The 14,952-nt window shown below is 39.0% G+C and overlaps 1 protein-coding gene across 5 annotated transcripts in view; it reads left to right on the top strand.

Moving 5' to 3' along the window:
- STARD13 (StAR related lipid transfer domain containing 13) overlaps positions 1 to 14,590 on the top strand; it is a 497,221-nt gene extending 482,631 nt beyond the window's left edge. For all 5 annotated transcript variants that reach the window (XM_082246015.1, XM_082246017.1, XM_082246016.1 and 2 more), the window contains 7 exons: positions 1,419 to 1,617; positions 7,456 to 7,663; positions 8,519 to 8,633; positions 10,056 to 10,277; positions 10,431 to 10,648; positions 12,218 to 12,394; positions 14,291 to 14,590. In XM_082246015.1, the coding sequence (XP_082102141.1) occupies positions 1,419 to 1,617; positions 7,456 to 7,663; positions 8,519 to 8,633; positions 10,056 to 10,277; positions 10,431 to 10,648; positions 12,218 to 12,394; positions 14,291 to 14,408 (1,257 nt within the window). In that variant the 3' untranslated portion in view covers positions 14,409 to 14,590. The remainder of the gene's footprint in view (positions 1 to 1,418; positions 1,618 to 7,455; positions 7,664 to 8,518; positions 8,634 to 10,055; positions 10,278 to 10,430; positions 10,649 to 12,217; positions 12,395 to 14,290) is intronic.
- Positions 14,591 to 14,952: the final 362 nt, after the last annotated feature.

Here is a 14,952-nt window from a genome sequence, read left to right as displayed (position 1 = left end):
TTTACAATATTAGAGGGAGACAGTACATATACAATGCAATAAAATACAAGAGGATTAAGAGGGCCCTGCTCAGAAGAGCTTACAATCTAATGGGGTGGGGCAGGTGCTACAAGAGGTTGTAAGTAAGAGTAGGGAATGAGCTGATGGCAGATTAGTTGGCAGTGTGATAGGCTTCCCTGAAGAGATACGTTTTCAGGGATCGCCTGAAAGCAGTTAGAATAGGAGATAACCGTACAGGTTGAGGTAGAGCGTTCCAGAGGATGGGAGAGGCCCTGGCGAAATCCTGGAGACGAGCATGAGAGGAGGAGACAAGGGAGCATCACATGAGAGTTGTCCTGAAAAACAGGAATTTTAAAGCTAAATATAATAAGTTTAAATTTGTAGCTTGCCTTGCATTAACCTGAAGAAAGCATGCAACTAATAGTCAAAATGCCAGATAGACATACTGGTCCTAGGTTCGTAACTCAGTAAAGGGGCAATAGAATGAGCATAATAGCTGGGTAATCTTTGTTTTCAAATTGAGGGGTCAGCAATGGCATCCTTCATATTGTATCAGTACAGCTTTATTTTAATAGAAAGGCACAAGTACTAAATGTCTATATGTATCAAATAAATGGATAATTAAGATAACAATAGATTTTGATTATTGTACTAATTGTGAAAACAAACATCTATGTTCTTCAATATTGCTCATGAAAAATGTTTGATTCAATTTATGAATATCAGTAAAATAATGGTAGTTTTAGGTTGCCCGTAGATCCAGCAGGCTGATCGAAATAAACAAATTCCCCCATCCACACAAGTGAGGGGAATGGAGGAATCCTCCCCGCTGTGCTTTTATGTTCTGACTAGGGGATTCTTCCGCTGTTAGAATACACTGATCAGCACTGTAGTCGATTGGCTGCAGGCGCTGATAAAATGAAAACTGTCCATAATTCCCCATCAACAGAAGGTGATCATTGATTTCTCCTGTATTTAATTGTATTGTCTGCTCTTTTGCCATAAAGCACTGAGCAAACTGTTGGCGCTATATAAATCCTGTATAATAATAATTTGATGAGTTTCTGTTTAACAGGAATGACCATAGATGGATCTATATTTGGCCACTCTCTGCTGAACCGGACACATTTCGAGACATCTATAGCCAGTTTTATCTCTGTTCACCTTCATTTTCCTTTCTGGTCATGAAATGTCTGTGCTACTTGACACCCCTTACACTCACATACATAGGCTGGGAGTAAAAATTCTAACAAAGAGTTTACAAGCTCTTGGAATGCTGTACAAGCACAGCCTGTTCAATCCCCATCAGCATTTTAACTTATAGTGGTCTTTCTTCTTTACTGCCGAAGATAAATGCTACCAGCTAGTAAATTGTGCTTGGACAACATGATAATGGATAATGTTTACTTTTTCCACAGGTTGGCTTGTTTAGAAAATCCGGTGTTAAGTCTCGAATTCAGGCCCTTCGCCAGATGAATGAGAACTGTCCAGATAATGTAAACTATGAGGACCAGTGTGCGTACGATGTGGCAGATATGATGAAACAATTCTTCCGCGACCTTCCAGAGCCCCTTCTCACAAGTAAACTGGGAGAGACCTTTCTTCACATATACCAATGTAAGTGCTAAGGCTCTAGACTCAAATATTGGATTTGTATTCAGTTAAAACTAGAGTCAGCAGGGTTTGCATAGACCTGAAAACAGCCATTCCAGGGGCCTAATTCAGCCTTTCTCTACCTTTTTAAAATGAAGGAACTCTTTAAGCAACTTTCTGATTTAAAGGAACCCCTGCTAATAAGTGCTGTATTTATAGCTCCTGGTACATTAGTGTAATGGATATGGGAAAATACTCCTTACATTTGGTGTCATTGGTTAGAATACAGATAGATAAAAAGATCTTTGTGTCAGTGGTTATTTATCTGAGGGGCAAAAGTTGCTCAGTGCACAAGGAACCCCTGGAAACCTTTGGAGGAACCCTACGGTTCAACAAAACCTTGCCTGAGAATGGCTGGTCTAGGTCTTGTAAGCGGAATAACTGTCTCTACTTCACTATAACATGCAAGAAAAGGCTAGTCTGTAGCTCATTGGTATTGTACAGCACCATAAATATCCCTTACTACTTATATTAACACTGGCAAATTAAAAACATCAAAAACAGCAATTATAAAAGTCAATGGCTTATTGTTTCAATCTTCTATTGTCCCAACAGATGTCTCATTAGCCATGCAGGCAAATGTTAGGGCTTTGCAAGGCTAAATAATAATAAATTCATTTATTAGAACAAATGACTATTGGCCAAAACCCATTCTCTTTTTCTATTTAATGGTAGTGCTTCGCATTGTATGCAGACTCCCTCAAAGTTAAAGGACCGTTCCATGGCTCAAGTATATTTATTCATTACAATTATAATTCACTTATCTGATTTTGGAAACAAAAGTAAGCTAACCTTCATTCTTATCTTGTCTTTTTCAGACATGCATAGGGGCTGTGTTGACTGTGAGAGTGACTTACTAGATAGACTAGTGACTAGGCACTCTCTCTTTTTTCATTGTTTTTGTTCTCAGTATAATTTATCATAGTCTATATACTTTGATGACTGTGAAAAAACATGTAGGTTAAGGCATCATGCGCACTGGACGTTCTTTCAGCTGCTTCTAGGGGCGCCAGGTGTTTTTTTTTCTGCCTCTAAATGCCCTGCATGTTAGCCATTGTGTGCTTACATAGGCTTTTAGAAGAGTTTAACCACTTTACCACCGGAGGATTTTGCTGTCTTACATCCAGGCCACTTTTTGCGATTCGGCACTGTGCGACTTTAACTGACAATTGCACGGTCGTGCGACGCCGTACCCAAACTAAATTTACGTCCTTTTTTTCCCACAAACAGAGCTTTCTTTTAGTGGTATTTGATCACCTAAACGATTTTTACTTTTTGCGCTATAAACAAAAAAAGAGCGTAAATTATTAAAAAATAACAATATTTTTCACATTTTTTTATATGAAATTCCCCCCCAAAAAAATGTAAAAATCAAAATTCTTTTAAATTGTTTTGCCAATTTGTTTTCTGCTACCTATGTTTGGTAAAAAATAATCACAATAAGCGTATTTTGATTGGTTTGCGCAAAAGTTATTGCGTTTACTAACTAAGGAAAAGATTTCTGTCATTTTTGGTGTTTTTTTTTTTAACGAGTAATGGCGGGGATCTACGATTTTTTTTACTGGACTGCGACATTGCGACGGACAGATCGGACCCTTGACTGACATTTTTGACACTTTTGGGGGTACCAGTGACATTACTACAGTAATCAGTCCTATACATATGCACTGTTACTGTAAAAATGACACTGGCAGGGAAGGGGTTAATTTTATTGGAGAGGGAGGGGTTAATGTATGCCTAGTGCTTACTAACGTGTGTGGGGGGAGGTGACTGAGTGACACAGGGACAGATCGCAGGTTCAGCTATGCTAAACCCTGTAATCTGACCCTGCCTGTCACTTAGGAGATCTACCCGCTTTGTTTACACAAGCAGGCGGATCTCCAGACTCGATTCCCCGATGATCGGGGAAGAGCGGCGGTGATTACCGCCGCTCCTCCTTTGGCCCGACTCCCGCTGTGACTGGAGTAGGTCTACGTTGCTGGACGGGAACGAGCCACTTTGCCGCAGTACAGTCAACGTGACTGGACGGCAAGTGGTTAAAGGCAGGAAAAATCCCACAGCTCAGTGCCTCCAGGAGCAGCAGAGTTTTGGCAGAAAAAACATTTGATGCTTCTAAACCAGTGTTAACTAGTCGTGTTAAGTGCTTGGGTGTTAATTCATTTCAATGGGAATAAAGACATCTAGGAAAAAATGAAAAACATCCAGTGTACATGAGGTCTTAATGTATAGAAATATAAGTTCAGTGCATTCATGTGGTTCGTTAGATCCATTTGCTAAAAATCTGAATGCTGCTGTAACCAGGGATATTTTAGTAACTGAATAAAGCCACAGTCCACGTTACAGGACCATTATCAATAGGGAGCACCTAGGAGCAAATAGCGTTCATGTTAGACTCCTTAACCAGCTACTCGACCTCACGGCCTCCATGTTCTCGCTCTACCAGGAAACCCTGCCTCCCAGGTTTTATCCTGGATACTGCCAGCAAGTGAAAGAAAAGCTTACGTTAAAAGAGAGCCATGCAGACGTCTGTCAGTACCAGAAGCAGAAGGGTAGTTACTGGGCTAAAACTCAAGCTGGGTACACATGGGACTGGCTTTTGTTGAAAGCATGTGCTGTAAAACCAGAAAGCAACCAATGGCTGCGAGCGCTGATCAGTGTATTCTGGTGGAGGGGGGCAATCCCCCTGTCAGAACACAAAGGTGCAGTTGGGGACATTGGATTTGTTAGTACAGTGATGTCAGTTTTTTTTTTTTTTTTTCGTTCAGTCGGCTGGGTTTAATGAAAACATTTTTATGTGTGTACTGTGCTAAAGGCTCAGGGTAATATGGGGCCACATGTGGCTCTTGAGCTACTAGCTGTGCACCCCTGCCTTAACACGATTGCTTTGCCTTAAAACCCCTCCACCAAGCCCTCATGTGTCCTTTTAATTGAAGACTTTTTCAACATATGTATTACAGACACAAGGCTGAAAAAGAAAAACAGAATGACAGTTTATGACATCATTCACCAGTTCCATACTACATGCCTAACATTAAGTAAATATCTGCATTTCTGCCCACAGAGCTGTTGATATATTGAGGCTGATGCCTACATTTACATCACAACCTGTACAGATCACCATTAATTAACCTTTTACATAACAAAAGAAGTCTGGGTGTCATACTTCTGGTACCCTTTTCATATGTAAACTACTATTGGCTCCAGGTAGACTTCTGACTACAGGCAAGTCACATTTACAAGAATTACGTGAAAACAGTTTTTTTAGGCAGAGACGTCTGACGGCCTTTTCACGTACTTACATAAACGATAACCGTACTTAAAAACGCAATTAACTCATTTCAATACCTACAAAAGTGTCTGTATATGTGACTGTTACCATCTGCACACCACCTGCTGGAACAGGTCCATACTGTTTTGTACACAGCCATCCTCAGTCTTATATGGCTTCTGGTGCAGAGTTTTAGAACAACCCTTTTCCATTACCATATGGACATTAAAAGGTAAATTATGCACCTTCTATGTAATGGCTGCCAGTGGCAAACTAATCTAAAGAGTTACAGGTCCTTGATAACAGGAATTTATTTCAAGAAAATGCAATTGTCAGTGACACGAAGCTTGCCCTTAAAAGTATTATATGCATTTGTGGCTTGATTTTGTGCCCTTCAGTTTAATACGGAAGGTTTCTCTTAAAGTAGAATCATAGGGAAAACTTTTTTCTGTCTTTTTGGATAGAGTAAGGGAGGGGGATAACACCTGTCAGCGTTTTTTTTGCCATCCATGTCCCATTGGGGAGATTTACCTTTGCTTCCTGTTATGTAGCCAAAACAGGAAGTGAGAGGAAATCTCTGCAAATTAAGGGAAACCATTGGGTACCCCAAGGTTACCAAAACTAGTGTCCCCATTGGAAAATGTTACTTTTCTGGGGAGAAGCCAAAATTTGGGATTTTCTTTTATTTTCACTTTCAGTGATAACAGTAAACTGGACAAATAGAGTGGGTGAATCTCCCTAACAGGGGCACCAACACCAATAAAAACTGACAGGGGTTCTAATCTATTTCCACTGTATCCAAATAAAAAAAAAAAGTTTTGTCTTAAGTTGTAATTTAACTTTTTCAGCCCCTTCATTACCAGGCCATTTTTTTCAATATGGCACTGCATTACTTCAACTGCCAATTGTGCGGTCGTGCGATGCTGCTCCCAAATAAAATTGATGTCCTATTTTTCCCCTAAATAGATCTTTCTTTTGGTGGTACTTGATCATCTCTGCAATTTTTTATTTTTTTTTGTGCTATAAACAAAAAAAGGCCGACAATTTTGAAAAAAAAATATATATATATATTTTTTACATTGTGCTAAAAAAAAACATCAAATAACAAAATGTAAAAAATCTAATTTCTTCATCAATTTAGACCAATATGTATTCTGCTACATGTTTTTATTAAAAAAGAAAATCCCAATAGGCATATATTAGTTGGTTTGCGCAAAAGTTATAGCGTCTACAAACTAGGGGATATATTTATGGAGTATTTTTTTTTTTTTTTTACTAGTAATGATTTTAAGAGGGACTGTGAATTGCAGAGGACAAATATGACACTAAGTGACACTTTTTGGTAACCAGTGACACCAATGCAGTGATCAGTGCAAAGAAAATGCACTGCCACTGTACTAATGATCCTGGCAGTGAAGGGGTTAACATCAGGGGTGATCAAAAGGTTCAATGTGCTTTATAACTGTGTGGGGGTGCTTTGAATGGGGGAAGATAGAGATCTGTGTTCCTGCTTAGCTGAAACACTGGATCTCTATATTCCCCTCTCACAGAACAGCGGCCTGCCTCGTTTTCATATGCAGACCGCCGTTCTGCCTCTCCTGAGAATGATCGCCGGGTGCCAGTGAACAACGGGTCCGCCGGACCCACTGATTGGCTTCCGCTGTGTCCAATCCCAGCAGCAGTGGGTCGCTGGCGGCGCGTGCGTGTCCCAGACCCAGTGCGCATAATCACGTAATCATGATTTCGCACAGGAGGGCATCCCTGCTGCAGTATATCTGCATGGGGCGGTTTAGAAGGGGTTATATTAGTTGTAAATTCTCAGTGTTTTTTAGCCTAACACATTAAGCACAATAAGATAAACATAACCCTATTTGTTGGAATTCAACCCCAGCATTTGCGGTTTATAAATTTCAATGCCACCGGTTCCCGTTCTCTTAGTACTGCTTCCAGGAACTTCCTGTCCTCATAGGAAAGAATTGCTATGGACAGTTCAGTAAGTCTGTTAATTTGAAAAAGGAGGGGGGAGGGTGAGGGAGGAGCAGGGGAGTATCTTGCCATTCTAGACTATGTTGCTGTGTGTTTCTATTGATGTACATAGTGTAGGAAGACCTAAATCTAGTCCCTGCATACAAGTGTGGCTCCATAGGCTGCTTCAAGAGAAAGAAGCTTAAATTGGCACCAGCTTAAACTGGAACATAGGCAGGAATTAAAAGATGAAGAAGCTGGCTTGTTAATCCTCAATGTAACACTGTTGTCTGATAGTCATTTATACAACTTTATTGATTGCTAAAATTCTTCTCAATAAAAACTATTGGAAAAGGAAAGATGAAGAAGCAGCAAACTCAATAGGTGATTCAATCAGCTGCTGAAAAGGCTTTAAAAGACTGAGCATTTAATATAACTTTCAGCAAGCCTCTGATGGTGTCACCTGGGGCCGGTGTCTTGTCCTGTATTGCATTACCACTGACTCTGTACTATAGTATTGGTTCTGAACACAATTACTCATATTTAGAATGTTCTTTGAATCCCCATAGATGTCCCCAAGGACCAGAGGCTTCAGGCAGTGCAGTCGGCCATCATGCTGATGTCGGATGAGAATCGAGAAGTCCTCCAGACCCTGCTGTGTTTCCTTAACGATGTTACCTCCGTAGAAGAGAATCAGATGACCCCCATGAATCTTGCCGTCTGTTTGGCACCATCTCTATTCCACCTCAATTTACTGAAGAGAGACAATTCGCCAAGGTTGTTACTTTTGTTGCCTTACTTATTGACATATTTCTAGCTTTAGCTAATTATTTAATAAATCTTTTTATTTAATTTTCTAGAAAAAAATAAACTCACACATAAAAAAGAAAAAAGAGAAGAAACAAAAAAGAGAAATATAATTCTATTCCATTCAGTACAGACAGCTTTTCCATAAAAACAAAACAAAACAAAAAGAAAAAAAAAATGTTTAATTATTATACATGGTATAGACATTTATAATAATTTTATTTAATTTTCTAGAATAAATAAACTCACACATAAAAAAGAAAAAAGAAGAAACAAAAAAGAGAAATATAATTCTATTCCATTCAGTACAGACAGCTTTTCCATAAAAACAAAACAAAACAAAAAGAAAAAAAAAATGTTTAATTATTATACATGGTATAGACATTTGACATTTATAATATTTTTTTCAATAATCGGAGGAATTACAGTTAAATATTTTTTTCTATGTAATAAACTCTCATATATGTGAGTAGTATCTAATATTTTTTTTACCTAAAAGTGCTAAATAGACAGTTGAAATGCATATAGGCACACTAATTTACCTGTCAAAGAATTGCAATTTTGTTTAGCCAGTCTTGTCATCCAGATACTTCTCCCACACATCACAGCCAGGTCCCTAAACCCCCTTCACACAACACTGCAGGTTGGTCCAGAGCTCAGCCTAGCCTGGCCAATGAAGGTTCTGCAGCACTCTGACAAGGTCCTAGAACCTCAACTGTATTAGTGGCAGGCAGCATTGAAATAATATATAGTTCTAACTTTAGAATATAGTGATACAGAAGCTTACTGTCTAACTTTTAAATTATTTCACTTTTCTGCTTTCAGAGCCATACAGAAAAAATATGCAACCGGAAAACCGGACCAGAAGGATCTGAATGAGAACTTGGCAGCTACACAGGGCCTGGCACACATGATCATGGAATGTAATAGACTGTTTGAGGTGAGTGTTTCTATTTGTAGCTAGTGTTAAGCCAACCAAAGATGGTTCAAATCCTGGCCAGTTGGAAACAGCTGAGATTCGAACCATGTATGGGCAGGCTGAATGTATCCAAGTATCGACTGATATCGTTTTTTTTATTGCCGATACCGATATTTTTGTCATCGCATATCCGTACTGGCCGATATTGGCCGATATTTTTGTATCCCTCTTGTGGAGGAATCTGGGGGTCTAAAAGACCCCAAACCTCTCCTCTGCAATTAAAAGCATTCAAAACGCCAAGTTTGGCTGTTTTGAATGCTGTAATTTTTTTGAATTTGGCGCAGAGTACCCGGAAGTGATGTCATGACATCACTTCCGGGTTTTTACATGGAGACCCGATCAGAGCCGAATGCAGCTTTGATCGGGTCTCCTCTTCGGCGGCCGTGCAGGCTGGTTGTCCGGGTTTCCCAGAGGGACGGGAGACACAGGCGAGCCACAGGAGGGGGGGGTGTCCCCTCCCGCTCCTTGTAATGACTGCCGAGTGGCTTCTCAGCTGCATCGGTTGTCATTACAAGACAGCCGACCGTCGGCCTCTAGCTGCAGGCATCACTCCGGTACAAGCACTTTCCCGAAACATCGGCAATATCGATAACCTCAGGGGCCGATTCGGATATATCGGGGAAAGTGCGTATCGGCCCTCGATGTATCGGCTTTGCCGATAATCTGTCGATCCCTATTTTACATGTGATTACTGCTAGCGGCTGTCATAGCCACTGTGTTCTCCTGGCGGGAATGGCTTCTCCTACCAGAAAAACACAATCCCTGCACAGAAGGGATTCTCCTGTTAGCACTGTCTGTGTTGATGGGGGAATCGAGCGATTTCCTTTCCTGCAACCCGTGGTATAGCAGGCCTTAGGATCCCTAGAAATAGTGAATTACCAAAGAGAGTGAACTGAGATTCACCTACCCCTGTGCTCAGAATAGATGGATCTGTGGATCTCAGGTACGTTTGGTGGCAGTGAAGTGGTGGAATCTGGTACTAAGTCCACGTTCTCTTGGTTGGACCCAATTACATTAATGTGGGCGACTCTGGCAACAGTACCTAATCCTGAAATGCCATTGCCAAATAACTAGAAATAGAAAACCAATTGTGCCTTGTGTATGTTTAAATCTCACTATATAGGATAATCCTTAGCTCTCAGCTACTGTGTGTCTTTGCACTCAGAATATCAGCACACACTCTGAATTTAGCATTACTCTGAAATGACAGTATATTATTATATTGTGAGTGTTATATTATATTCTGAGTATTATGTTACTTCTTTAATTTGAGCACTGACAAAGTCAACCTAAACATAGCAGTTATTATAATTATTGAGCTTCTGATTTATTTCTTATTCTATGAAATTTGAATTCTGACTGGTTTTGTCTTGGATGTTGCAGGTTCCACATGAGATTATAGCACAGTCACGGAATTCCTATGTGGATGCTGATATCCACCTTTCCACTATGGAGGAATTAGGGAAGCAGCTGGAAGAGGAGTCAGGGAGCATCTCAGCCTACTTTGATAATGTCATTCAGAGCCTTCAGAAAGAGGCCAGGGATAAGTTTAAAGGATGGATCTCACTTTCCAGCACAGAGAACACTGACGTGGCTTATAAAAAGGTACAGACTCTATGAATACATGTTCTCTACTAATGCCTGTGAGACTCACAGTAATTAAATGCAATATTGAAAAATTGAAATATTAAAAACCAGCATTTTTACTTTTTGCTGCCCTTTTTATTTGTGTACTGATCCTTTTTTTTGATTCTTCAGGTTGGAGATGGAAATCCTCTGCGGCTCTGGAAGGTGTCAGTCGAATTGGAGGCTCCTCCACCGGTTGTTCTAAACCGATTATTAAGAGAGCGCCACCTATGGGATGATGATTTTCTGCAGGGAAAAATAATCAAAACTGTCGATAACCAAACAGAAGTTTACCAGTTTGTTACTAATAGCATGGCTCCCCATCCTTCTAAGGACTTTGTGGTTTTCAGGTATGCTGAGCTAAACTATGTTTAATGATAGCAGATACACATAAATAAGTGTGCCATTTATTGATATGTACTGGTCATAAATTAAACTGCCTACTAGGAACTACTACTAGGAAGCCTAGGAAAACAATGTTAGCATTTGTACATCTTACTTATGTATTTATTTCACTCGGTTATACGTAGCTGACAAATAATGTAAGGCCTAAGTACACAGAACCATTCTTTAATTGATCTTTAAAAAGGATCTCTGGTTACTGTTAGTTATGATAATAATAACAATAATTATATTATTTCTCATTAGGTATTTTGGGGCTCATGCCCAAAGCCATATCTGGCCACATATAGTAAATTCTGGTGTATTTCCCAATGAGGGAGCTCAAAGGTGCTCTATACAGCCATCTATACAAGTCAATGACTGTACACAACTATATGCATGTGTATACAGGGATCTGCATAAACATATGGGGGCATTCATATGTATTCATAGTTGTACGCCCGTACACATAAGTGTGTTTATGCAGGTACTTGTGTATACACATGATAGCCGCATACAGCCATTGACTTTATAAGTTCCCTAAACACACCTTCCAGTGGAAGTCCATATGGTTCACTGGAATTTCAGCTGCATTTGGTAGTGAAGAGCAAATAGGCATACCACAACAACCAATTGAACTGTGCGCTTATACACGTGCAGCTCTATTGGTCCAGATCCGGGATTCTCAAACTATGGCCCTCCAGCTGTTGTGGAAATACACGTCCCATGAGGCATTGTAAAACTTTGACATGCACAGACATGACTAGGCATGATGGGAATTGTAGTTCCTGAACAACTGGAGGGCCATAGTTTGAAGACCCCTGGTCTAGATGCTAGAAAAATAAGTTTCCAGACAGGATGGAGTGCCCTGTGTACTTGGGTAAGGGGAGGTTTGGTCATTGGAGAGTGCTATTTCTGTTAAGCAAATAGGTATGTCTTTGCAGTGCGTACATAAAAATAATAACTGGAATCTCTTTATTCTCCTAAATACAAGTTACTGAGTTTAGCAGATAAGCTTGAGATCAAAGTCAGTCATAGAAATTAGATGGCAAATGGATGCTAGCAATGGATCTAGTGGTCAAAACTTTTTTTTTTCTCTGATGACAAACTTGCATGTGCTAGTTTAGTGTATATGTCTACGAGCATTGAACATACCCTGTCTTGTGTTGTTCAACAGAAGCTCTCAGCCTAGGTTTTATTATTTCCTGTATGGTGGCCTTTAACCTGATTACTATGCAAGCCTGGCAGAAAGCATATAGAACTGCCTCAGGCAGGAAATAATCTATAAATCTAATACTTTTCCATGTCTCCCTGTGTTAAATACAGATGTACAGTTAACTGTAGATAAAACATTTTTAACCTTCTGCACGAATCATATTCATAAGCTAAACAGAGGTTCGGAATTCATCTTTATGTACAGTAATTATACTAAACTGATGCAAGATGAGATTGTGATTGCTTTTCATGGGTTATGGCACTTTCATGATATTTAAATGAGGTTCTCATGATTTAGTCTGACATATGCCTTCTATCTTTAGGACATGGAGGACGGATTTGGCAAAGGGTATGTGCAGCTTGGTGGCGATATCTGTAGAGCATGAGGACGCCCCTCTTATCGGAGGAGTGAGAGCAGCTATTTTGGACACACGTTATCTGATTGAGCCCTGTGGATCTGGAAAATCAAGACTCACCCATATTTGCAGAGTTGACCTGAAGTAAGTTTTTTTTTGTCCATCACTTTTGTTACAAGAATATGGGCCTCATCCGTATCTACTTGGCCTCCCGAAGATTTACCCCTCTTCATGACCAGGCCATTTTTTGCAATACGGCACTGCGTTATTTTAACTGACAATTGCACGGTCATGCAACACTGTATATAAATTACATTTATGCATTTTTTCCCCCCACAAATATAGCTTTCTTTTGGTGGTATTTAATCACCACTGGGTTTTTTTTTTTTTTTTGTGCTATAAATAAAAAAATGTCCAACACAAAAAAATGGCCAAATGGTTTTTACATTTTTGCTATAAAACACATCCAATAAAAAAAAATAAAAAAAATGAAATTTCTTCATGAATTTAGGCCAATGTGTATTCTGCTACAAATTTTTGGTAAAAAAAATCCCAATAAGCGTATATTGATTGCTTTGCACAAAAATTATAGCGACAACAAACTGTGGTATATATATATTGGATATGTATAACAGTATATCCTCGCGCTTATGGTAAGCGTTGTGCATATATATATATATAAATAAATTAAGATTAAAAAGTGCCTGTGCAATCAATAGCTGCTTGCTGCAAGTTAAAGTGCTGGTGCCTTTAAAGTGATATAAACCTAATGCTGCAGCGCTGCTTTTAATAAATATTATAAATAGATAATATTAATATTCAACCAATTGCAAACTGGTGCAAATGTGCAAAAATGTGCAGAATAAATCAATGTGCAAAAATGTGCAGAATAATATCTTGCGAGATTTGCACATTCATTTATTCTGCATATTTTTGAACATTTGCACCAGTTTGCAATTGGTTGAATATTAATATTATCTATTTATAATATTTATTAAAAGCAGCGCTGCAGCATTAGGTTTATATATATATTGGAATCTTTATTCATTTATTTTTTATACTAGTAATGGCAGTGATCAGCAACTTATAGCAGGACTGTGATATTGCGGCGGACAATCTGACACTTTTGAAACTTTGTGGGAGCCAGTGGCACTAATTCGGTGATCAGTGCTAAACATATACACTGTCACTGTACTAATGACACTGGCTGGGAAAGGGTTAAACATTTAGGGTGATCCAAAGAGGTAAATATGTGCCTAACCAATGTCTTTGTGTTTACTATGTGGTGCTTTCACTAAGGGATGTACTGCTTTTTTTTAATCATCCAATCAAGTGCAAGCAAAAACCCTGTTTTTTTGTTTTTGTAGTTAGTGAATGGAAATTTTCACCACATTTGCTAAACTAAGAGCAAATTCTCTTGCATAATAAAATTCACTTTGCAAAGTGAAGATATACAACTCCTTTAGTAAATTAACTCCAGTAAATGACATGCTTCCTGCTCGTTAAGGGTCGAGGTTCACTATGTACAGAAAAATGCTAGAAAAAGAGTGGCAGCTCCCATACTGCGCTCCTGAAAGCTTCCATTTGAACACTAATGGCCGGAATACACAAGTAGAATATTGCCCGATCATTCGACCACCGAGTTATGAAAAAGTGTTCGTTGGTCGAAAACATTGCCAACATACACGGGCCGAATATCGCCCGACCGTTGACCGCCGACCATCGAAACAGTGTTCAGCGTGATGATGTTCTACAGATTTCAAATGAACGACCTTAACACCAATGTATAGAATATCGTTCATTCGCAAACGAGACAACAGAATTTTTTGTTTTTTTCAAAGGTATTTTCCTTTCACAATATCGATATCGCTCATTGATGGCTGGGCATTAATGAGTAGAATATCGGCCGATCGTTCGCCGAACGGAAATTTTCAGGCGATTTTCTTATCGTGTATTCCGGCCATTAATCAGTATGGTAATGAATTTGTTATCTTGCTGTATTTGCAGAGTCTGATGAAATGTTCTCCTTTTTAATTTTAGAGGCCATTGTCTGGATTGGTATAACAAATGCTTCGGACATATCTGTGCAGCAGAAGCATTGCGGATTCGCAACTCTTTCCAGCCCCTTACTACAGAAGGACCAGAGACAAAAATCTGAACATTCAGTGACTTTATATATTATAATGGAAAACTGCAGAGACTCTGCAGGAAGGCAGTGCTGTGCATGCTAAAACCTCCCGGGCATTCCTAGGAGATACTTTATTAACAATAGCTTTTTTTTTTTTTTTAAATTAATTGTAAATAGCCCATGTAAATATGTATTCTAAATATATATATAAATATATAAGTATATATTATTTAACAGGATAATAAATGTATACAAACATATAAGTCAAATGAGTTAATGCTTTCTGTGGAAGCTTTATTGTTTCATATTTCATAATATTTTATTTCACTTTCCCCACTTTATAGATACTATGTATATATGCTTTTAGAAACAGCTACAAGTATTGTATAAGGACTAGGAGATTTGTGGTTTCCTGTATACAGCAATAATATGGACACAGTACTTCAGTTGTCCTCATCTGTGATGCACTGCACTGTCTGGACCTTGCTTAGGTACTTTGTATATAAGAGAATAAAGACTTGTCTTGTTTAAAAATGTGTCCTGATAATGTATGACATGTATATGCCTGCTGGTG

The sequence above is a fragment of the Pelophylax lessonae genome (genome assembly GCF_965119305.1).
Source record: "Pelophylax lessonae genome assembly, chromosome: 2".
NCBI classification, from domain to species: domain Eukaryota; kingdom Metazoa; phylum Chordata; class Amphibia; order Anura; family Ranidae; genus Pelophylax; species Pelophylax lessonae.
This window is presented reverse-complemented; position numbering and strand designations above follow the sequence as displayed.